We start from the raw sequence: 25,494 nt of genomic DNA on the forward strand, positions 1-25,494 counted from the left end.
AAAGATGTACAGTAGGGCTGCACCCAATGATTACTTTTTGAATCAATTAATTTATAGATTAGATTTTTTTTTTTTGTATCCAACAATATTTTATAGTAATGGTGCAACACACTTTTATAATGAATTCCACAAACATGCAACTTTCATGTATCTAGAAACTTCAAATGCTTGTTGTTCAGTAAGAGATCCAAAGCTAAGTTACTTACAGAGATGATTTACTTACTCCGCCATCTTAGTGGTCCTTAAAGTGCACGTGCATTGCAGCAGTGCGTCTGTGACAAGTCATTTCTAATTTGCCCGGTTTACAGAGTACTGTGTTTGGATTTTTTCTCTGCCTATGACCTTTACCCCCCTTTGAAGCAGTGGAATACAACGTGGTCATCTGTTACCTCACATTTATAGTTTCTATTTCTGACTGTATTTGTTGTTAGATTTCCTTGTTTGTTTGTGTTGAGTGTCAGTCAGGTTTGTACGCAGGGTGTGGACTGTATGAAGTCGAACAAGTTCACTTTTTAACTTAGTTTGATTTAGTTGAAATATTGTCAAGTAATCTCCACCCACCACATGCACTTCCGCTCTGTGTGGTTTGTAATGCTTTGTGACGTGTGGTGGTCTCTGTATGGGACTGACACTGTCCCCCGAAAGTGCTAGAGGCTTTGTCTTCGTTTTCAATGTCCGTCTCAACTGTCACTTTCCATTGTGGAGCCCGTCATTCTCCAACTTATAAACACGTCATTCTTCATCTCTATATTTCCCTGTCTTCCTCATGCTGCAACTCTTCTACTCCTGAATCGCTGCGCACAAAAAGGTGGAATTCTGGCATAACATGTATCTGTGTTATGATACTGTGTTGCATATGCTATCATTTTTTTCAAGCCGTAATACTGTCGATCAAGATTCCCCCAAAATGTGGTATTCAATTTCAGGGAACTGACAAGCATGTCTGTAATATTTCATAACGATTGTTTAAAAAAAAAGCATGGCCACCATTAAGCAAAACACCCTTTCAGGGGCATATACTTCATGTACCAGACTTGCCAACTAATTGACCATTTTTGGGGTGCTGTTGGGAGGCAGAGCACCCCATGATAGGGGCAATACACTTTTTGTATAACTTGTTTTTTGCAGAAAATTTCGTATATAGCACTTTTTGTATGACCTGGATTTTGGCGAAAATTAGTTGCGGTATACTGTTTCAGTCAAACATTGCGTGTAATAAACTACAATAGCACGATATACCGGGTATTATTCTGCAGAATTAAGTGCCCAAATAAAGAATCCCACGTGTTGGTGACTCAATATCGGTGTTTTTTGGGGATTTTTTTGCACTACAACTGCAAATAAACCAACATGAAGCCAAAAAATGTGTGGCTGCCACTATGATAAAGAAGATGAGAAACACTTTTGAATAGGGGTGCCAGAGAAAATAAATCCACTTCCGAATTTAGATTTGTATCTATTACAATTCTGAATTGATTCCAAATTTTCCAGAATCAATTAAAACATTTTGTTTTCATTATTAGGTCATCTTTGCACGACATATATTGTGAAAGAGAATCTGTAACCTGTTTGAGAAATGTTTTATTAGAATGTATATCCCAAATGATTTATCGCAAGGATGTGTTAGAATCCAAAAATCGATTCTGAATTGAATCTTCACCCCAAGAAACAGAATCAAATTGAAGAATTCCCATCGCTACTAACACATTCATGCAAAAACGTATAGCAAAGTACAAAGGTGGCGTCCATTCATTGTCATCTTTGCAAACAAAAGTCAATCTTCAATAAAGACAAAAGCGATTTAAATGTATCCACTTTGTTTATCATTTATATGTATTTCACATTGTTTTCTGCATATAACTATAATGGTTCTGTATGAAATATGTTGTGTTAATATTTATTGGTATTTGTAACAGACTAATTGGATTCACAGTATTTTTTATTGGAAACATTTATTTGGTTTTTATACTGCCATATTTTCTGGACCATAGGGCGGATTATATGGCGCACTGCCGGTGAGCAGGTCTATTAGGGTCTTTTTTCACACAAAACACTGATAGTTTTTAGCGCTTCCATAGCGAGATATAAGTTAGAACGTTACACTACTTAATATTAGAAATGGCAACAGCAGAGGGCCACATAACAAGAAGATAGTGAAAAAGAAGAAGCTTATCAACTACGGCGTCGGCACGGACTACAATGGCGGACTTGCGCAAATGTTCAGAACTTATGCAGATCTCAAATACAGATCAACAGGTACCAGAAGGTAAGAAAAGTTGATTTTGCATAATATTGTGAAACAAAACGCCAGATAATATGTCTGCTAATAGGTGCCATATTGCGGTCCTTATAAACACACCATAGTAATACTTGTATCTCTGACTACGGTAGCTGTAACGGGCCGACGATCCATCAAGCGGTGCTGCTTCAAAGTCATACTAAAACATTTTGACAGATTTTCGAGTGCCGTGTGTAATGTTTCTTAAAGGCCTACTGAAACCCACTACTACCGACGACGCAGTCTGATAGTTTATATATCAATGATGAAATATTAACATTGCAACACATGCCAATACGGCCGGGTTAACTTATAAAGTGCAATTTTAAATTTCCCGTGAAACTTCCGGTTGAAAACGTCTATGTATGATGACGTTTGCGCGTGACGTCGATGGTTGAAACGGAAGTATTCGTACACATTGTATCTCAATACAAACAGCTCTGTTTTCATCGCAAAATTCCACAGTATTCTGGACATCTGTGTTGGTGAATCTTTTGCAATTTGTTTAATGAACAATGGAGACTGCAAAGAAGAAAGCTGTAGGTGGGATCGGTGTATTAGCGGCTGGCTGCAGCAACACAACCAGGAGGACTTTGAGGATAGCAGACACGCTATCCGACGCTAGCCGCCGACCGCACCGATGATCGGGTGAAGTCCTTCGTCGCGCCGTCGATCGCTGGAACGCAGGTTAGCACGGGTGTTGATGAGCAGATGAGGGCTGGCGTAGGTGGAGCGCTAATGTTTTTATCATAGCTCTGACGAGGTCCCGTAGCTAAGTTAGCTTCAATGGCGTCGTTAGCAACAGCATTGCTAGGCTTCGACAGGCGGCACAGCATTAACCGTGTAGTTACAGGTCCAGTGTTTGGTTCTGTGTCTCCTGATAGTAGTATTGTTGATCTTCTGTTTATTCTTCCAGTCAGGGTCTTATTTCTTTTGTTTCTTTCTGCATTTAAGCACGATGCTATCACGTTAGCTTCGTAGCTAAAGTGCTTCACCAAAGTATTGTCGTGGAGATAAAAGTCACTGTGAATGTCCATTTCGCGTTCTCGACTCTCATTTTCAAGAGGATATAGTATCCGAGGTGGTTTAAAATACAAATCCGTGATCCACAATAGAAAAAGGAGAAAGTGTGGAATCCAATGAGCCCTTTTACCCAAGTTACGGTCAGAGTGAAAAAAGATACGTCCTGCACTGCGCTCTAGTCCTGCACTCTCACGTTCCTCATCCACGAATCTTTCATCCTGGCTCAAATTAATGGGGTTATCGTCGCTTTCTCAGTCCGAAATCGCTCTCGCTGCTGGTGTAAACAATGGGGAAATGTGAGGAGCCTTTCAACCTGCGACGTCACGCTACTTCCGGTACAGGCAAGGCTTTTTTTATCAGCGACCAAAAGTTGCGAAATTTATCGTCAATGTTCTCTACTAAATCCTTTCAGCAAAAATATCGCAATATCGCGAAATGATCAAGTATGACACGTAGAATGGATCTGCTATTCCCGTTTAAATAAAAAAAATAATTTCAGTAGGCCTTTAATGGAACATTTAAAGTTTTGGTGTTGTTTACTGGTGTCATATTGCAGTCTACACGTATCTCTTATGTGTGACTACCATCTACTGGTCACACTTATCATTACACCAATTGCTTCGAGGTCGGTAAGCACAACCAGAATTATTTCGTACATTAGGCGCACCGGGTTATTAGGCGCACTGTCGATTTTTGAGAACATTTGGAACGGATTATCATATAATTTGTATATTGAATGATGGATAACCGTTATATGATCCAGAATTTTGAATCCAGGATTTTGCATCATCAGGATTTTTTGCAATAACAAGAATACAAAAGCCCACATTTCCTATCATCAAATGTATTTGCGTCACACTCAAGCTATTGTGCAGGGTGTATTTCAGCAAGTTGCAGAATATGCCATCTGGGGCCAAAAGCGCCGGCTGCACAGGGGCATCGGGCCGACCAGCTTGAGCCATGCAGGCTGCCAACGGAATGCAGACAGGAGAAAGGAAGACGTGTGTTCTGCAGGAACAGGAAAAAAAACTGACGAAGAAGTATTCTGTCATCATTACAATAGCTAATCAAGCAACCTCCAAACTACGTACGTTAACTTCTAGTTGACCGACAGTATCGGCGTGCCCTGCAAGCAGCGGGCGGTGTGACCTCAGCGGCATGTGCCTGTGACACCTGTGGTAGCAGATGTTGCTGCCTCCAGCCAGTCAGTCAGTGCTTCCCTTGCAAGAGAGAGCATTGGATTAAAAAAAATGTGAGCATTCGATATTCCAACAGAGCAAATGCAGTGTGGAAATCACATCATACTAATAAGTCGGTTATAATTCAGTGTGGCCATTTAAATTTAAATAATTTTTCCAGTACAGTTCTTCACAACTGAAAATTACCACAATAGAGTAGACGAAACGTTTGTATTTTTGATCAAACTCTCCTTATGGGATCAGAATGTATTGTAAGTAATCTGCAAGTGTAGGTCAAATGTTATTTAGTTTTACTATTGTTCTGTGTATATTTATTTTTGGGGATTATTATTATGATAAATGACATAACACAGTAAAAGCCACATTTACTTGTGGTCTTCATACCATGTAATGGTAATTATTTGTTTAAAATGTTGCATAGATTATGTTTGACTGACCATCTTGAAGTCGCTTTCTGACCGTCTCTTCAGGATCCACCGTTTTGTGGGAGGGTTTTATTTACGTGCCTCCACTTCGACTGCGTCTTTTCCCTGTCAGCCATGTTGTAGTTTTTAGCGCTACCATATTGAGTCTACTAACTAATATTAGCTAGAACTAAGCGCTACTTTGTATTAGAAAATGGCAACAGGGGAGCATGCATGTGCATGTACGAGCCAGTCTGCCTAACCACAAGAGGGTAGAGAAAAAGAAGGAGCTTATTAACTACAACGCAAACAACAATGGCGGACTCGCACAAAGAACTTAGGGTAAATTTCAACCATATATGGATAATATGCTGATGTCACCAGTAAGAAAAACGCCATCTTGCGCAAGTTCGTTTGGAGGAAGTATGAAGGAAATGCAAAATTGTTTTATAAGGATCATCGCCATTTTTCTATTGTTTGATTTCGAATTTTTATTTCCCAAATTGAATAACAAGTTGAAATTGATTCAGTAACTTTTTAGCAAAAAAAATCAACCGGTGTGACTGTGAAATAAATACCAGATAATGGACACTGCAGGTGAAGTTTCCTATATTCATGTTATTTCATGTAAAAGAATTATGTATAAATGAAATATGGATACAAACAAGTAATGGCCAATTCAGTCACATCTTATTTGAAGACTTAATAACTTGAATTAAGAAGAGGAAACATTTTCTGCTCACATAAAAGTAGAATAACCAACATTTTAACAGTATATTTACCTGCTACTATGGCTGTTGTTTTTTAACATAATGTGCAATCAACATCTCTTTAGGTTGAATTAACAGTAGGTTTAGCTGCTACTTTTACTGTTGTTTTTTGGCATAGAAATAATACAAATACAAAATAAATCATATTAAAAAACATTCAGGTTAAATGAGCAGTGGTTTGACCTGCTACTACTCGCATTTTAATAAACAGCAACAATCGCAGAGAAAAGCAAATGCAAACACAATAACACAATAACATGATGCCACAACACAATAACTGTAAGCCAAAACACAACAATACAAAAGCAGAACGGAAGTGGCAGGGGACAAGTTTCGGCAACTCACCGACTTTCTGAGACCGAAAGTTGAAAATGTTGTAATGAACAGAGTTGGAAAACTAAGTGAATTGTAATTATAACTTTTTTACTTTTTCAATAATACTAATGTTCTATATTCAGGAAGTCGGTCTGTCGCTGTAACTTGCTCTGAAGTCACTTCCATCCTGTATATCGTGTCTATTGTAGCTTAAAGCGTTTGTATTTGTTATGGCTTTTGCAATCGTGCTGTAGCTGAAAGATGTGTTGTAATTTATGATATTGTCTGGCCTCGTTAGCATTTGTTATGACCTTTCTCCGCAGCTTTATCCGCCATTCTTGTTTAGCCGACTGCTGGCGATGACGCCACAGACGGGCAGACAGACTTGAATAACGTTTAACGTCCTTATCATTAAAAGTGTTAAACTTTACATAAAGTCGACCATTCTTAAATCCAATGTTTTTCTTTTTCTAGTATCGATAAAATCGATCGATTTCCTTTTAAAACAATGTCGCACCTACACCTATCTTTCGTAAGGCAAACTTACCGAGCACAGTTCGATGTAGTTGAATCCAAGGAATATAAATCGATGTATCGAATAATCGTCACATCCCTAGTAGAATTGCCTATGATTGGGCTGCTTTAATGTCATTCTACTTGTGTGGTCCTTTGCAAAATATAAATTTTTTACAGTATTAGGCTTTGTCTACACTAAGCCGGATAACCCCTTAAATGAAAAATAATTTAGCCTATGCCCCGTTTTGGCTACACTAAATAATTGTTTAAGGTTTCCCTCCTTGGGTAATTTTTTACACTGGTAAGTGTGCCATCTATTTCTTGAATCTACAGCTCTTAGCTTTGTATGGACTCATTGATCGTTTACAAACAGTGTTCTGAGAGGAAGTGACGCCAGAAAGACCACGCCCCACACAGGGAGTGACGTCAGAAAGAACGCGCCACAGCCAGCTTCATAAAAAAGCGGTTTCGTAACTCGGAGCTAACCACTGGAAATATGGAGGCGAGTCATCCAGACATGCCCGTGTTTCTCCTTCCGTCTGTACAGACGCTAGTGGAAATCACACATGAATACCTTAAGAGAAAGCGATTGCAGCTATTTGGAATACAACACTTCTCAGGCAAGAGAACTTTCGAATGTCCAGGTCAGCTGTGATTCTCCTTACCGAAAAACTTTGTCCATTTGTCAAAGGAGAGTCAACGAGAATGCGGGCTCCCGTGGATGTGATGAAAAAAGGTAGCGTGTGCTTTGTATTACCTGGCCGTCGAGGGAAGACTACGGAAAACGGCGAATGCTTTTGGACTGGCAAAGCAGACTGTATCAGTTATTGTCCGCCATGTATGTTGCGGACTCAACGTCTAGGTCCAGAGTATATAAAGTCACCAAAAACGAATGGACAATGAAGATGAAGGCAAAAAAGTGAGGAGTGTCCTGACCAGATATCTAGATCCCTAGATTGATTGATGTAAAATGTTCTTTATCACATTGTGTACTTTCACATGTCCATTAAAGATTTCATTACTTTATGATGAGTCAGGTGTGATTCACTACAATAGGGCCAAACAGCGCACTGGATTCCAGTAAATCGAAATACCACAACACTGGATATTGTTCAGATAAGTTAAATTTAAGAACTTGCACACAAAGCAACACTGGAGGTGACTATGACGCGCGCTTTTTCCGCGCATGCGTACTAGGTCGCATTGCGCCGGCGGACGAAAGGGGAGGGTGGGGGGTTCTTAAACGACCATTGTGTGTGTGTGTGGACAAAGATAAGGTTAGGTGGGATTTACCCTGGATAACCTTAGTGTAGAAGGGGCCTTAAAGTGGTTTGATGAAAACAGGCGGTTTCACACAGCTTTGCTGAAGGTTCTTACTAAACCCAAACAAGAGAATGCCAGAAAAAAGTCGCTTATAAAATAAAATTCATGTTTTTTTTTGTTTTTTTTATCCTTTACAAAAGTTAAAGGCCTACTGAAATGAAATTGTCTTATTTAAACAGGGATAGCAGGTCCATTCTATGTGTCATACTTGATCATTTCGCAATATTGCCATATTTTTGCTGAAAGGATTTAGTAGAGAACATCGACGATAAAGTTAGCCACTTTTGGTCGCTGATAAAAAAGCCTTGCCTGTAGAGGAAGTAGCGTGACGTCACAGGTTGTGGAGCGCCTCACATCTGCACATTGTTTACAATCATGACCACCAGCAGTGAAAGCGATTCGGGCCGAGAAAGCGACGATTACCCCATTAATTTGAGCGAGGATGAAAGATTTGTGGATGAGGAAAGTGAGAGTGTAGGATTAGAGGGCAGTGGAAGCGATTCAGATAGGGAAGATGCTGTGAGAGGCGGGTGGGACCTGATATTCAGCTGGGAATGACTAAAACAGTAAATAAACACAAGACATATATATACTCTATTAGCCACAACACAACTAGGCTTATATTTAATATGCCACAAATTAATCCGCATAACAAACACCTTCCCCCTACCGTCCATATAACCCACCAATACAACTCAAACACCCGCACAACACACTCAATCTCACAGCCCAAATTACCGTTCACCTCCGTAAAGTTCATACAGCACATATATTTCCCCAAAGTTACGTACGTGACATGCACATAGCGGCACGCACGGGCAAGCGATCAAATGTTTGGAAGCCAAATGCGTACTCACGGTAGCGCGTCTGCTACCCAACTCAAAGTCCTCCTGGTTGTGTTGCTGCAGCCAGCCGCTAATACACCGCTTCCCACCTACAGCTTTCTTCTTTGCTGTCTTCATTGTTCATTAAACAAATTGCAAAAGATTCACCAACACAGATGTCCAGAATACTGTGGAATTTTGCGATGAAAACAGACGACTTAATAGCTGGCCACAATGGTGTCCCAATATGTCCGCACAATCCGTGACGTCACGCGCAAACGTCATCATACCGAGATTTTTTCAGCAGAATATTTCGCGGGAAATTTAAAATTGCACTTTACTAATGTAAACCGGCCGTATTGGCATGTGTTGCAATGTTAAGATTTCATCATTGATGTATAATCTATCAGACTGCGTGGTCGGTAGTAGTGGCTTTCAGTAGGCCTTTAAACCTGTCAATTCAGTCATCAACTTACTGCAGTTCTGCATTGCTGTGCTGATTAGTTGAATTTGTTAAGGACTATAAATAAGTACTTAATTAATTCCTATCATATCCACTCATATTGCATCTCACGTTATTCTTGTGTATACCAGCTCCGCAGTAACTTTCAATCAGTGTCTTTTCCCTAAGCCTATTGTTCGAAGAATGTAAACGTTATGAAAGGAATTAGCGTTGCATCAAGCTGACCTTTTTGCTCTTTTGTAGCCACAATAATCTGGCATGATAACATGAGCACACTGCTGCAAACTGCACTCCCACAAGTCAGTGGCATGACGAAGCATCCGCTACTCCTGCTGACCAATCGTACCCCTGGCTGTCGCGGGCGCGCAGCCAATGGGAAGGCGAGAAAAAAACCGAGACTGTAGCAACCAGGAGGAGAAGGGAGGAGGAGCGGGAGGACAGTAGCAGACTGCAGTAACAGAGCCAAGGTCCCCATGAGTACTCGGGGAATCAACCGCTGGAGGCTGCATGTGATTGAGCAGCTGACTCTGACAAGGTGTGTTTGTTGCCACGACGAGGACGCAAAAAAGGTTCCACGTTTTCTGTGCATGTCTGTATTTCGTTGCCGAGTGATACAGACACCCAGAAAGTGAGGGAGGGGGGAAAAAAGCACGCCCTGGAGTCAAACCCAGACACATACTCGGCCCACACCGCCCACCCCACCTCCACGTCTAGTGGCAGTTGAGATAATTCCTCTGTGAGTCATCTGAAAAGCTCTGACCGATGGCAGTTTCTGTGTCGTATCGATACGACCGTGCGAGATGAATAGTAGCCTTTTGCCGCCAGCGGTTGATTTATAGACATTTTTGTCATCAAAATGGAGCAGTTTGACACATGCTGCTAAGTGATGGAGAAATAATGAGACACAGCTTGGCTGCTGGTTGACTGGTGAGACATTAGATTTGCTCGAGGTGTTGTTTTGGTGAATGCTAACTGGAAACATTTAAGTGTTACAGATGTGTTGTGGCTGCACGACAGTGGTGTAGTCGTTTGCTTTGGGTATGTTCAAATAAGGGTGTTCAGTAAATTGTAACAGTGATATCAGATACACATCAGTGTTTCCCTTACATTCAAATTAAAAAACATATACCATATTTTCCGGACCATGGGGCCCACAGGGTTATAAGGCGCACTGCTGATGAATGGTCTATCTTTGATCTTTTTTCATATATAAGGTGCACCGGATTATAGGGCACATTAAAGGAGTCATATATATATATTTTTTTTTTCTAAATGGAAAACACTTCCTTGTGGTCTACATAACATGTAATGGTGGTTCTTTGGTCAAAATGTTGCATAGATGATGTTTTACAGATCATCTTCAAGCCGCTTTCTGACAGTCGCTTCTGGATGCGCCGTTTTGTGGGCGGTCTTATTTACGTGTCTCACCTTCGGCAGCGTCTTCTTCCCGTCATCTTTGTTGTAGCGGTGTAGCATGCAAGGACGGGAGTGGAAGAAGTGTCAAAAGGTGGAGCTAACTCTTTTAATGACATTGAGACTTTACTTAAATCAATAACGGAGCAGCATCTCCTCATCCAGAAACAACAACAAGGCCGGAAATGTGTCCCGTGAATAACCGTCCGACCGGAACTCTCTAATAACTAAAGTTCCTTGGGTGAATAATGTGAACTCACTACACCAGTATGTTTTAGCGCTTTCATGGTGAGTTTACTGACCGATATAAGTAAGAACTTTACACTACTTTATTTTAGGGCTGCAACCAACGATTAATTTGATAATCGATTAATCTGTCGATTATTACTTCGATTAATCAATTAATGATCGGATAAAAGAGACAAACTACATTTCTATCCTATCCAGTATTTTATTGAAAAAAAAACATACTGGCACCATACTTATTTTGATTATGGTTTGTCAGCTGTTTGTAAATGTTGCAGTTTATAAATAAAGGTTTATTTAAAAAATAAAAATAAAACTCTGCGCATGCGCATACCATAAATCCAACGAATCGATGACTAAATTAATCGGCAACTATTTTAATAATCGATTTTAATCGATTTAATCGATTAGTTGTTGCAGCCCTACTTTATATTAGAAATGGCAACAGCGGAGGATGAATGTCCCATAACAAGAAGATAGAGAAAAAGAAGAAGCTTATCAACTACGGTGTCGGCACAGACTACAAAGGATTTATGCAGATCCCAAATACAGATCAGCAGGTACCAAAGGTTTTCAAAGCCAAGGACCCGCAAACTGATGGAGAGACAGAGCGGGGACACAAAATGTTTGGTGTGTGAGTGTTGTGTAATTTCTATACGTGTTAACATTAGTTGTTTATTGTGTGAATATATTAACACTAAACCTTCTATTTTATTGATGTAACATACACAATGGACATTATTTATGTAAAGAACACAATGGATGTTATATTTTTGTTATGTTTATTTTATGTTTATATTTTCTGTCTTACAAACTTAAATGAAGTGTAAATAAATAAAACTGAGGAAAGAAAAGAATGCAAAAGAAGGCTCATCAATCCTCAACAAAAACTAGAGCTTCTGTTTCTTCATGCTGTTAACTAACTGCACATGCTGGAATGAAGTAGCGAGGGCAGAATAATGAATTTATTGACAGTGCGGTGTGGAAACCGATGTGTTTACTTTGCAACTTAGTAAACGCAGCCTCAAAGAAATATAACCTTCGAAACATCCACATTTTGATGTCCGGCCCCTGAGCCTTTGGCCTCTTGAAACTACGGCCCTCTTCATGATGTAGTTGAATCATGGACCCCCTATTGAAGACCTTTGCCATAGAGTAGATAGCATTGTAACTCTGCTTCTTAACACACCTGTGATTGAGATTTCCGTGGATTTCCTACAAAAAAACGTACTCTTAAATTCAGATAAAGGTTGTACGCACAAAAAAATTCAGGCATATTAAAGTGTGCACATGTCTCTGATGTGCACATCAATTAGTCTGAGTAGGAATTGTTTGCCATTTCTTTATTTAAACAGTTACCAAGCATCCCCTCTGTGTGTCGCTAAAGTATACATAGCATATAGAAATGTTCGTACGCTAGCCATGAAGTTGGCGCGAGGCACCGCACATTACCACGTTAAGTTAACTTTGCCGTGCAAAAGTGCATACGCCAAGTTAGCACTCTGAATACTCGAGGCCCCTGGTCTGCCAGAGCATACGAAGGTGTTGCAGGAGGGATTAGTGTTGCTGATTTAGCAACTTTGTAACTATATTTAGCGAGTCTTTTTCAACTAGAAATGACTATGCACATATCTAGCAACTTTTTCTGAATGAGCTGTTGGCCCTGCTGACAAGTGGAAGAAAGTCCACTTATTTTTCTAGACATATTTGTTTTTCTTTTATGTTTTTTGCTCACCTTTTGTCTTTTCCATATGGCAACTTATGCAAATACACTGGAGGTCACTTGAAATGAAAGCCATGTAAAAGTAATGAAGGTATACAACAAATATACTGTACCTGTACAGGAAGGGGCTAAATCCAAATTGGGCTTTGAGACTGACCGTTCAAGTCATGAACTTTGCAAAAACATCATAACATAGCATTGCCGTTCCAATTTGTCAGTCCTATTCATAAAACCGTACCACTGGACTCTATTTTGCAAAACGAAAATGAGATTGTTTGGCGGAATAGCATAGATGCGGCAACATTCATGGTATTACTCAAACTTTCCTTTTACTGCTCACTGCCACTTGGGGGAAATATAAGCATGGTATCTAAGGACTGATTTGATGGACTGTGATGTGTCAAGTGTTTGTTAGGTATTCCGCACGCCTTACCAAGAAAATTGTAAATTCTGGCAAGATCCAAAGTATAATTGATCTGTAAATGACTTTGAAACTGTGTATCCAATCACATATTACAGTAAGTAACAGCAGCACAATACTGTTTCCAATACACTTGTAACACATACATACAAACCCCAAAACCAGTGAAGTTGGCACGTTGTGTAATTCGTAAATAAAAACAAAATACAATGATTTGCAAATCCTTTTCAACACATATTCAATTGAATACACTGCAAAGACAAGATATTTAATCTTCAAACTGAGAAACTTTTTTTTTTTTTTGCAAATAATCATTGACTTATAATTTAATGGCAGCAACACATTGCAAAAGAGTTGGCACAGGGGCATTTTTACCAAGTCGGCAGCGTTTCTGGGTGTTGCTGATAAATGGCTTTCGCTTTGCATACAGTAGTAGAGTTTTAACTTGCACTTACAGATGTAGCGACAAACTGTAGTTACTGACAATGGTTTTCTGAAGTGTTCCTGAGCTCATGTGGTGATGTTCTTTACACACTGATGTCGGTTTTTGATGCAGTACCGCCTGAGGGATCGAAGGTCCGTAATATCATGTAGATGGTGAAATCCCTAAATTCCTTGCAATAGCTGGTTGAGAAATGTTGTTCTTAAACTGTTCGACAATTCGCTCACGCATTTGTTCACAAAGTGGTGACCCTCGCCCCATGCTCGTTTGTGAATGACTGAGCATTTCATGGAAGCTGCTTTGATACCCAATCATGGCACCCACCTGTTCCCAATTAGCCTGTTCACCTGTGGGATGTTCCAAATAAGTGTTTGATGAGCATTCCTCAACTTTATGAGTCTTTTTTGCCAAAAAATAACAATGTTTTCCAATTCGAACGTTAAGTATCTTGTCTTTGCAGTCTATTCAATTGACTATAGGTTGAAAATTATTTGAAAATCATTGTATTTTGTTTTTATTTACGATTTACACAACATACCAACTTCACTGGTTTTGGGGTTTGTACATGTAGCTCGTGATCCCTTTTCATTCATCCTGGTGTCAGTGTTGTCGCTGGCCTTTAGCTGCTATTACTTTGACGGGGAGCTTTAAAGCCTCATTGGTCAAAACTGCCCAATAACCCTGTGACACAGAATTGCTGCTGTGGCATTTAGCAAGGGCAGATGGGTGTAATGCGGCGTGGTGCTCTATACATCATTATGCGAAGGTGTCCGACAGCACAGCAGAGTGTGGCGAGGTTCAGCCGTACTTTCATTAGGCTCCCGGATGCAATAGAAGGCCTCATTAACATGCATGGCCACAGGTTGTTGTTGCCCTCGTTCTCTGGGTGTCTGAAACAGGAGGCCAGCCGTGACTTGCACATTCTAATTAAGCTTAAGATAGTCACAGTTTCCCAATTGTTTTTTTTAGTAATTGCCTGCCTTGTAGGAGGCAGGAATTTAAATTCCTTCAGTCCATTTGAGATATTTGATACAAGGCGAATAGATGGATCCTGATGAGATGATTAGCAGAGATTATTCCCACATGTTGTTGTAATGAATTGCTTCATACAAATTGTATCTGAATTGAATGGAGTAGTTGCCAAGCTTTGTGATTTTGTAATTATAGCTTCATTATATTTAAATATATCTTCACATTTACACTACAATGTAACTGTGGTAGTAGACCTTGTGTCTGTATCCCACCGGGAGAAACCTCTTATTTGTGAATAATGCGCTGCATCATATTGAGAGCTATTTCTGGTCAGCTCTAAGCACTGCAATCTAAAACCACTGTACACGTACTGTATTATTAATTTAGCCTCTTAAGTCCCAGGTAAGTAATCATAAGCTACGTTCACAGTGCATGGTCGGATGTCCAATTTGGATTTTTTTTGTCAAATCCGATCTTTTTAGTGGTTTATACAAAAAAACTAATCGATTTCTAATGTGATTGCAATCTGACCCGTATGCGGACATGACGTCATGACGTCGCACGGACCGCAGTGTTTACTGATGTAAACATGGCTTCCACTCTAGTCGGTCTAAGTCAGGCCTGGGCAATAAATTGACTCGGGGGCCACATTTAGAGAGAAAAAATGTGTCTGGGGGCCGATATATCTATTTTTAGGAACACTAATACAAAACCTCACAATAATGTCTGATTGAATGCTAAAAACGTTATGACAGACCACCTTAAAAAACGTAATGGAATTTTAAATTTTTCTATGAAGTATAAAACACTGAATATTGACAAAATATGAACATCACACCCCCTTTCGATCGACACATTTTACAATCGCAACAAAAATGCAACAAACAGTGAAATATGAACGCGAAGGGTACAAAATAAACCCACCTACAATCTGATATATCTGATACATCACTAAGCTTTAGAACTTTGTTGTGAAAGTCTCCTTCCGCGTCTGTGGAAACGCTTCCCGCCCACACTGTTTGGTGCCTCGTCTGAGCTGCTGTGACGTAGATTACCATAGTAACTAATTAGATTACCATAGTAACTGGTATATCATCCAAAAGCACAGATTCCAACCATTGAAGTACTTTGTATAGTTTAAGACTTATGGTCGTTAGAAAACATGACTTCACATCATAATGGCAGCTATACTTTCCATCTTAAAGATCTAAAAAAATTATTTGGGAATGTCCGGCGGGCCAGATTGAAGAGCTTCATGGGCCGCATGTGGCCCCCGGGCCTTAATTTGCCCAGGTTTGGTCTAAGTACTGGAGCATTTGTGGCAATTTTTAAGGACTTTGTGCAATAAAAGTCAACATTTTATGAACCGAATTATTGTGCGCAGAAAGATAGAAAGATAATTGGCTACGATGTCAGCTTGAAGGGCGTTTCTGTGGGTGAACAGTCAGAAACATGAGTGGTGAGACTTTCACGTGAGCTCCCTGTTTTCTGCTCCGTTGTCAACTATTACTTTTGTAACTGTCTATTTTGGCGAATAATCATGACACTTATCGCTTTTTGATGACGTTTGTGTCAGAAGCATACAACCTCAGCGCGGCAGCATTCACATTGAGGACGCATCGCATATTTGTCCAATTTATAGCCACATATGAAAGTCCTGGTTCGGATATGGAAAATTCGGAATTGCAGTGTTCACATTGACATGAAAAAATTCGATACAGGTCGCAAAAAATCGGAATTGACCTGCAGTGTGTTATAGTATGGTCTGCTCTTTAGTAGTCATTGTACAAGTACAACGAATTGTTATTTTCACCACAAACCCATTTAAGATTAGACAAACCAACATTGTACAGGTCGACAGAACCAGAACGATGATGGATCGGCACTTGACGGCGCCCCATAAAAGGTGGGAAAAAGGTAGACGCTGGGGAAGGATGAGTAAAAACAAGGTGGGAACAAAGCAATAGTCATTAAAATCACATGCAAAAGCTCCACTTAATTAGACAAACGACCAAATAGGGATGTATTGATAAACTGTATTAACGATAATTGTCCTTAAACTCCCGATGGTTAGTATTAACTGTTTTAGATTACAATTATGGAAAAAACTTGATTTGATAAACTCACGGACTGACTGCTAGCTTAAATGCTAACATGAAAACAGGAGACATTAACGTATTACCCCATTATGAAACAACATACCCGAATCTTAACTTATACAAGTACATTACTGTTTGAGCAAATAAGATATTAAATCGTGCACATTGGACCTACTAGCTGTGCTGTCTTAGAACAAAGTGATCGATCTATACGCCGAGGAATAGCAGATGGAGATGTTTGTAAGGTGCGTTCAAGGACCGCTAAACAGAGTAGAACGCCACAGTGTCCGCTCGAACACTCCTGAAGTGAATCACAAAACCAGCAAAATAATGAGCTTTATAACATTGGGTCTATTTATTTTAGTTAATGAAAAATAAAAACTTGGTCAAAAGACTTCAGTGTGTTTAATCAATCAATGTCAATCAATGTTTATTTATATAGCCCTAAAAAAGTACTTTTTAGCACAATAATGCGATAAAAATGATAACCGCGATATAAAATGTTCATGTTGTTACATCCCCTCTACCAAGCGTCCTTCATTCAGTTTAGACTGGATTGACAGATGTGGTCTTCCCTGAATAGAAAACAAGAACAGTAAGTCCTCATGTACTATGTTCTACAATGCTTAAATGCTGGGGTTTCACTTCACTTAGGTCATAGTAAATAGATTCTTCAGGGTTTTTTATGAACAAACAGTTTTTTTGGCTGGGAAATGTGCGTGATGGCAATCCAAATGATAAAACTACAGCCTAAAAGAAACTTAGACTTCGACAAACTTTATTGATCCACAAGGGAAATTGTTCCCCACAGTAGCTCAGTTACAAAGGATGGAAAGGGTAAGGTTGGAAAGGATAATGCACACAAGGACACAAAAAGAGGGCGAAAACAAAGGTATAAAGTAGACTAAAAATGTACCATAGTAGCAATATAAAATATAACATATGTAATACTGACATATTATATGTACAGTATATAATATATACTATTATATTATAGTTTTTATATAATATATACAATATATAAAAAATCCTAATTAACATGTACAATATTACTGTATATGTAACAGCTGCAGCAAAAAAAAGGGCATTATAAAATAGATAAAATAAAATAAAACACACTAATCTCAGATTAAAAATATGTTAGTGCAATCTGCTGCCTTGAGCAGAACTACATCTATTTGACTTTGGTAGACATTTTAAAAGCCAAACAACTCCAAAATGCAAAGTAACGTAAACGCTATTCAGACTGTGGCGACACTTAAAGCATCGTTACTGTCAGATGGTGAACGTGCTGCCAGCGCGGACTTTGACGTCATCCCATTTTAGAACCGCAAGCTTTATATAGCCTGGCTGAGTCTGTATGTAAAAACCCCTCGCCCTGTAAAAAAAAAAATGCAACTGCCGCTGCAAGGCAAGGTATGGGAAGCAAACAGAGGATGAAAAGACGCTAATGCAAAGGCGGCCTCCTTTTTCTGAGACTAATCTGTCTTAGTAGCAGTGTGATAAGTGTGTTTTGACTCAGCCTCAAATTTCCTCTTGTTTATGCATCCTTTGCCAAACCATGTGGATCCCTGCAGAGTCGGATAATCTCAGCGATGCCAATTTGGCAGGGCTGCAAATATACCACAAACCCCCTGGCCCAGGTCAGATCACAACAGCGGGGTAGAAAGCAAAGTACCTGCGTCTGTTCTCCGTCATTATTCCTTCTCTCCTTCCTGTCATCTTTGTTGGTAGCAATCTGCCGCCATTGGTGTCTTCATCGATGCACGTCCCTCATTCCTCCCTGGTGCCCGCCAGCGCTTTTTGCTTGCACGGGGAGATTGGTGCAATCATGGCTTGTGACGAAGCCTATTTACCCAGATGGAGGGAGAAAAAAAAAAGAAACCACCCGTATGCTAAGCCAACACTGTCCCAGTTCCCCACTGGTGTGAGAGGAAAAGCCTCTTTAATTTGCGGTATTTTCCCCCAGAGTCTTTTCTGGTTTTCATACATTTGCACAATTCAGTTTGTTGTTTTTGCAGTTGTCCTCAGTATCACATCCTCATTGAATCATTTGAGAAGTGTAAGCTTTCAATGAGGCAAAGATTCCTATTACAATGTCAGTCATTAAGCTTCATGTGTCTCCAGGTCAGGGCAAAGGGACACTTAGCACCTGTTAGGTGTGATGACAGTAAGAATTAATGTGGCCGTAACTGCAGCCTGTGCACTTCGCACACAAAAGTGGCGTACATATGGCGAGGAATCTTTTGTATCCCTTGGGTTCGCTTTGTACGATCCAATGATCCGGTGGCGCAAAGGGGTGCAGTACCACTAATGCATTTCAGTCCAGTTGAAAGCATGTATTTCATAAGACTGTTTTTTTTAACCATAAGGCCAAGGCTTATTGTTGGGCCGTAAGCGCCCCTTAGAGGGCTACCAAAAAAGGTCTGTTTTCTCAGATGTGCAGCGGTACTCAGTTGTAATACACTTTTCCAACACAATTATGTAAACCCACTACACTGGTAGTTTTTAGCGCTTCTATAGCGAGTCTACTGAGAGATATAAGTAAGAACTTTACACTACTTTATATTAGAAATGGCAACAGCGTAGGATGAATGTCACATAACAAGAAGATAGAGAAAAAGAAGAAGCCTATCGACAATGGTGTTGGCACGGACTACAATGGCGGACGCACGCACATTTTCAGGACTTATACAGCTCCCAAATACACATCAGCAGGTACCAGAAGGTAAGAAAAGTTAGCTTTACAATTTATTGCGAAACAAAATGCCAGATAATATGTCTGCTAATAGGTGCCATTTTGCGGTCCTTATACACACACCATAATAATACTCGTATGTTGAAGCATAGTACGCCTGACTACGGTAGCCGTAATGCTCCGACAATCCATCAAGGGTTGCGGCTTCATAGCTTACCAAAGTGGTACTAAAACATTTTGGCAGATTTTTGAGTGCCGTGTGTAATGTTCTATATTCTCAGTGGAACATTTAAAGTTTTGATGTTGTTTACTCGCGTCGTATTGCAGTCTCCACGTATCTCTTATGTGTGACTGACATTTACTCGTCACACCTATCATTACACCATGTACCATTACCTTTATGAGCCACTTCTCTCAGGACTCTATGAAAGCTATTTCCTAACTCTCTATTTGAACGACTGGAACACCCAAGAACAGAACAGTAATACGGCATTTTCTGCTCAAACTCTCCACTCACTCTGCTCTTGTTTTAACGCTACGCTCAAGCTGCTTGACCATCGTGTGAGTTAAGCCGCGAAGAAGAAAAACAGATGTGACGTCACATGCAACTGATTATTCTAACTAATTATGATTTTTTTTTTTTAGTTTTGGTTTTATTATGAAAAATAATTGAACAAATAATACACAGACATAATACACGGACTGTAGACAACTGGAGATTTAGGGATTATTTTTTAAACCTCCTATCGTGCCACACTTGGACCCAGTACAATTTTAAAAGCCTCTGACATAAGAAAACTACAGCCCCTTTTTAAAGAATAATATTGAACCATATCTAAAAACCGGTCCATAAAAATGCGAATGAATATTGCCCGAAGCATCAGTCTTATCTGCTTTCCCTACTAAAGGCTTTATTCAGAAGAAATTATGCTTTTGTTCTTACCAGCAATATAGAAAGAGACAATTGCCTATTCTCCATCTGGTAGTTTTGTCTTTTGTTTGAAGTATTTGGCAGGGGCGCCGACTTCCTCCTGTGATATGCATGGGATGGATCAAACACACTCAATATCCATGCAGTCACGTTCCAACTGTATTTAGAATCGAACACAAATGTCCTCAATAGATTCCTTTGGCTCTTTCCTTGGCGGGTCTGTGACGTGTCAGGTCGCCAATTACTATAACCTCTGAAACTGGAACTACAGAATAACTGCGCTAGAATATTTCTCTGGAAAAAAAAAGTCATGCAGAGAAAGAAGCAACAATGTGCCAGTAAGTTTGATTGTGGTGTGGATAAGTCAACTGAGGACATATAAAAACATTGTTTACACTCGCGTTGTAACAATACCAATATTTTGGTACCGTACTAAAATTATTTCGGTACTTTTCGGTACTTTTCTAAATAAAGGGGACCACAAAAAAATTGCATTATTGGCTTTATTTTAACAACAAATCTTAAGGTACATTAAACATATGTTTCTTATTGCAGTTAAGTCCTTAAATAAAATAGTGAACATACTAGACAACTTACTTCTAGACCTCCACCCCAGATCCCACCTTACTCCCACCCACTTCTCCAAAGTGGGCTGGCTCAGGGTGGAGGACAGAGTAAAACAACTTGCACTGAGCCTAGTCTATAAAATCCACTACACCTCCCTGATACCGAAGTACATGTCAAACTACTTCCTTAACGTAAATGACCGCCATAACCACGACACCAGGGGGAGCTCCACTAACCACGTTAAACCCAGATTCCGAACTAACAAAGGTCTTAACTCATTCTCTTTCTATGCCACATCAATGTGTAATGCGCTCCCAACAGGTATAAAAGAAAGGGCATCTCTATCCTCCTTGAAAACCGCAATAAAAGTTCACCTCCAGGCAGCTACAACCCTAAACTAACATCCTCCCCGGATTGCTAATAATCAAATGTAAACAATCAAATGCAGATACTTTTTCTTATGCCTTCTGATCTCTCTCTCTCTCTCTCTTTCTCTCTCTCTCTCTCTCTCTCTCTCTCTCTCTCTCTCTCTCTCTCTCTCTCTCTCTCTCTCTCTCTCTCTCTCTCTCTCTCTCTCTCTCTCTCTCTATGTCTACTATTTGCTGTCCATATCCCCCCCCCCTCCACACCCCTGATTGTAAATAATGTAAATAATTCAATGTGATTATCTTGTGTGATGACTGTATTATGATGATATATATGTATATAATATATGTATATATCTGATAGTATATATCTGTATCATGAATCAATTTAAATGGACCCCGACTTAAACAAGTTGAAAAACTTATTCGGGTGTTACCATTTAGTGGTCAATTGTACGGAATATGTACTTCACTGTGCAATCTTCTAATGAAAGTCTCAATCAATCAATCAATTGTCTTTTAGTAGTAAGTAAACAAACAAAGGCTCCTAATTAATTATTTTGTCAACATTAAGGACAAGTGGTAGAAAATGAATTATTAATCTACTTGTTCATTTACTGTTAATATCTGCTTACTTTCTCTTTTAACATGTTCTATCTACACTTCTGTTAAAATGTAATAATCACTTATTCTTCTGTTGTTTGATACTTTACATTAGTTTTGGAAGATGCCACAAATTTGGGTATCAATCCGATACCAAATCGTTACAGGATCATACATTGGTCATATTCAAAGTCCTCATGTGTCCAGGGACATATTTCCTGAGTTTACTAACATAATATACAATTAAAAAAAACGAAAGAAGATGTGATGCCAAAAAATATCGACATAATTATACTAGTATCGACTAGATACGTGCCTGTACTTGGTATCATTACAGTGGATGTTAGGTGTAAATCCACCAATGGCGTGGTGATCCACCGGTAGGTTTCAGAGACGGTATCGTATCGAAAATGATTCATTAGTATCACGGTACTATACTAATACTGGTATATACCGTACAACCCTAGTTTACACACACCGACACAAGCAATGATGGTTGCGTTACTATTCATCTATGTTGCAAGTCACCAGATGTATTATATACCCTGGTTACACACACACACACACACACACACACACACACACACACACACACACACACACACACACACACACACACACACACACACACACACACATCCATATTATACCAGTTGGCCTTGTAGCTCAGTGAAAAGAGAAGTTGAGCTTCAGAAGTGAAGAGTCCGCTCTACCTACGAGAAAGTAATTAGTAGCAACTCCTAAGGGAGTGGAGATAGACTTCATACAGCTTGGCACTATCCTTCTTTCTCAGCAGCTGCAGGTCTCTGCTTTTTGCACGCCCTCATTATGCCTTGTCTAAACAACCACGCTGCCTGGGAAATGCAGTCATCAACACAATATCATTCATTTAATATCGCTTTTTCAAAGTGAAACAATACATGCATTATAGTAGGGTTGTACGATATACCGGTAGTAGTATAGTACCGCGATACTAATGAATCATATTCGGTACTATACCGCCTCTGAAAAGTATCGGTCCGCCGCGCCCCCGTTGACGTCACGTCGTGACATTGCTGGTTTACGAGCAGAGGAGCATGTTCGGCAGCGCACAATCACAGAGTTCTTACAAGCAGACACAGTGTGTAGACAGAAAAGGGAGAACGGACGCATTTTGGCTTAAAAGTGAAGTTATAACACTGAAACGCCCTCAGGAAGAGGTGCTTTAAGACATGGCTAGCTAGCTAGTTACTAAAGTCCAGGCCCAGTCTGCAGTGTTTTAGCTACTTCTAAATCACTAATCCTCGTTTCCATGGCGACAAATAAAGTAAGTTTCTTACAAGTATCATCACTGCAGGACGAGGAATTGCTAAACATGCTTCACTACACACCGTAGCTCACCGGCGTCAAAATGTAAACAAACGCCATGGGTGGATCTATATCTAACATCCACTGTAATGATACCAAGTACAGTAGCGTATCTAGTCGATACTACTATGATTACGTCGATATTTTTTGGCATCACAACATCTTTTTTCGGTTTTTTAAAATGTATATTATGTTTATAAAGTCAGGAAATATGTCCCTGGACACACGAGGACTTTGAATATGACCAAAGTATGATCCTGTAACGACTTGGTATCGGATTGATACCAAAATTTGTGGTATCATCCTAAACTAATGTAAAGTATCAAACAACAGAAGGATAAGTGATTATTACATTTTAACAGAAGTGTAGACAGAACATGTTAAAAGAGAAAGTAAGCAGATATTAACAGTAAATGAACAAGTAGATTAATAATTCATTTTCTACCACTTGTCCTTAATAATGTTGACAAAATAATAGAATGATAAATGACACAATATGTTACTGCATATGTTAGCAGCTAAATTAGGAGTCTTTGTTTGCTTATTTACTAGGGCTGCGAATCTTTGGGTGTCCCACGATTCGATTCAATATCGATTCTTGGGATCACGATTCGATTATAAATCAATTTTTTCGATTCAAAAACGATATTTTTCCCATTCAAAACAATTCTCTATTCATTCAATACATAGGATTTCAGCAGGATCTACCCCAGTCTGCTGACATGCAAGCAGAGTAGTAGATTTTTGTAAAAAGCTTTTATAATTGTAAAGGACAATGTTTTATCAACTGATTTTTTTAACTATTAAATGAACCAAAAATATGACTTATTTTATCTTTGTGAAAATATTGTCAAGCTTATGAGATGCGATGCAAGTGTAAGCCACTGTGACACTGTTGTTCTTTTTTATTTTTTATAAATGTCTAATGATAATGTAAATGAGGGATTTTTAATCACTGCTATGTTGAAATTGTAACTAATATTGATACTGTTGTTGATAATATTCATTTTTGTTTCACTACTTTTGGATTGTTCTGTGTCGTTTTTGTGTCTCCTCTCAATTGCTCTGTTTACTGCAGTTCTGAGTGTTGCTGAGTCAGGTTTGGTTTTGGAATTGGATTGCATTGTTATGGTATTGCTTTGTATTATTTTGTTGGATTGATTAGTAAAAAAAATAAAAAAAATAAAATAAAAAATAAAATCGATTTTTGAAAAATGAGAATCGATACTGAATCGAAACGTGAGACTTGCGATTTGTATTCGAATAGATTTTTTCCCACACCCCTATTATTTACTACTAAAAGACAAGTTGTCGAGTATGTTCACTATTTTATTCAAGGACAAACTTGCTATAAGAAACATATGTTTAATGTACCCTAAGATTTGTTGTTAAAATAAAGCCAATAATGCAATGTTTTGTGGTCCCCTTTATTTAGAAAAGTACAGAAAAGTATCGAAATAATTAATCTTGGTATCGGGACAACACTACATTATAGGGATGGGCGATATGGCCTAAGATCTATATCGCGATATAAATTGCAGACATAAGCGGTAACATATTAAGTTATTTCTGGTTGTAAAAAAATGTCTAAACTATTATTAAATCACTTTTAATTAACTGTTAATATCTGGTTAGTTTCTGTTGTAACATAGTTCTATCTACACTTCTGTTAAAATGTAATAAGCACTTATTCTTCTCTTGTTTGATACTTTACTTTAGTTTTGGCCGATACTGCAAATGTGGGTATCAATCCAATACCATGCAGTATTGGATTGATACCCATATCAGTGCTAATAGTGATACTTAAAATTTTCAAGGTCATTTGAATGATGAATTTTTGATCAGATTTAGAACCAGACAAAAACAAAGAATGGCAGTTTAACAATGTCAATTAATGTAATTAGGAATTGGATTAATTCCTACTACTGGCTCTGATTAATCCTTTGGGTTTTTTCCCCAGAAAACCCTCCTGTGTCCAGGGACTTATGCCTGAGTTGGTAAACAATTTTGTGATAATAAAAAATATTGATCCAACAACTGTAGTAGTGACCATATACCGAAACTATATTGTATTGTCGATATTTATATGATCCACCCACCTCTGTTTATATTCAAGAGCTCTATCTTATCGGTTGAGATTGAGATTTAGTTTATTTAAAAGGGACAATACATATTAAAGAACATTTGACATGTAAGTCAGTGATATTATAGCCAATGGCTACTTTCCATTTCCAGTCCCCTGGCAAGTTGATGTTAAAATTAAGACAAACACATTAACAAAAAGTACACAAATTGACAAAATTAAATGTAAAATTCCAAGATTTAGTTGTAAAAGATGTTGTTGTAGACCAGGGGTCACCAACCTTTTTGAAACCAAGGGCTACTTCTTGGGTACTGATTAATGCGAAGGGCTACCAGTTAGATACACACTTAAATAAATTGCCAGAAGTAGCCAATTTGCTCAATTTACCTTTAACTCTGTTATTATTAATAATTAATTATATTTATCTTTGTGGAAACACTGATCATCTTAATGATTTCTCACAATAAAT

General features: G+C 38.9%; 1 protein-coding gene across 3 annotated transcripts in view; it reads left to right on the plus strand.

Annotated features, from left to right (window-relative positions):
- Positions 1 to 25,494, plus strand: part of oxr1a (oxidation resistance 1a) — a 341,369-nt gene that overhangs the window by 114,690 nt on the left and 201,185 nt on the right. For 2 of the 3 annotated variants that reach the window (XM_062063681.1, XM_062063683.1), the window contains exon 1: positions 9,574 to 9,650. The exons of the other annotated variant lie outside the window; for it this stretch is intronic. In XM_062063681.1, coding sequence (XP_061919665.1) covers positions 9,589 to 9,650 — 62 coding nt within the window. In that variant the 5' untranslated portion in view covers positions 9,574 to 9,588. Of the gene's footprint in view, positions 1 to 9,573; positions 9,651 to 25,494 lie in introns of those variants that run through there. 3 annotated transcript variants of the gene reach the window in all.

This window comes from Entelurus aequoreus, linkage group LG11 (genome assembly GCF_033978785.1).
Source record: "Entelurus aequoreus isolate RoL-2023_Sb linkage group LG11, RoL_Eaeq_v1.1, whole genome shotgun sequence".
Lineage (NCBI taxonomy): Eukaryota > Metazoa > Chordata > Actinopteri > Syngnathiformes > Syngnathidae > Entelurus > Entelurus aequoreus.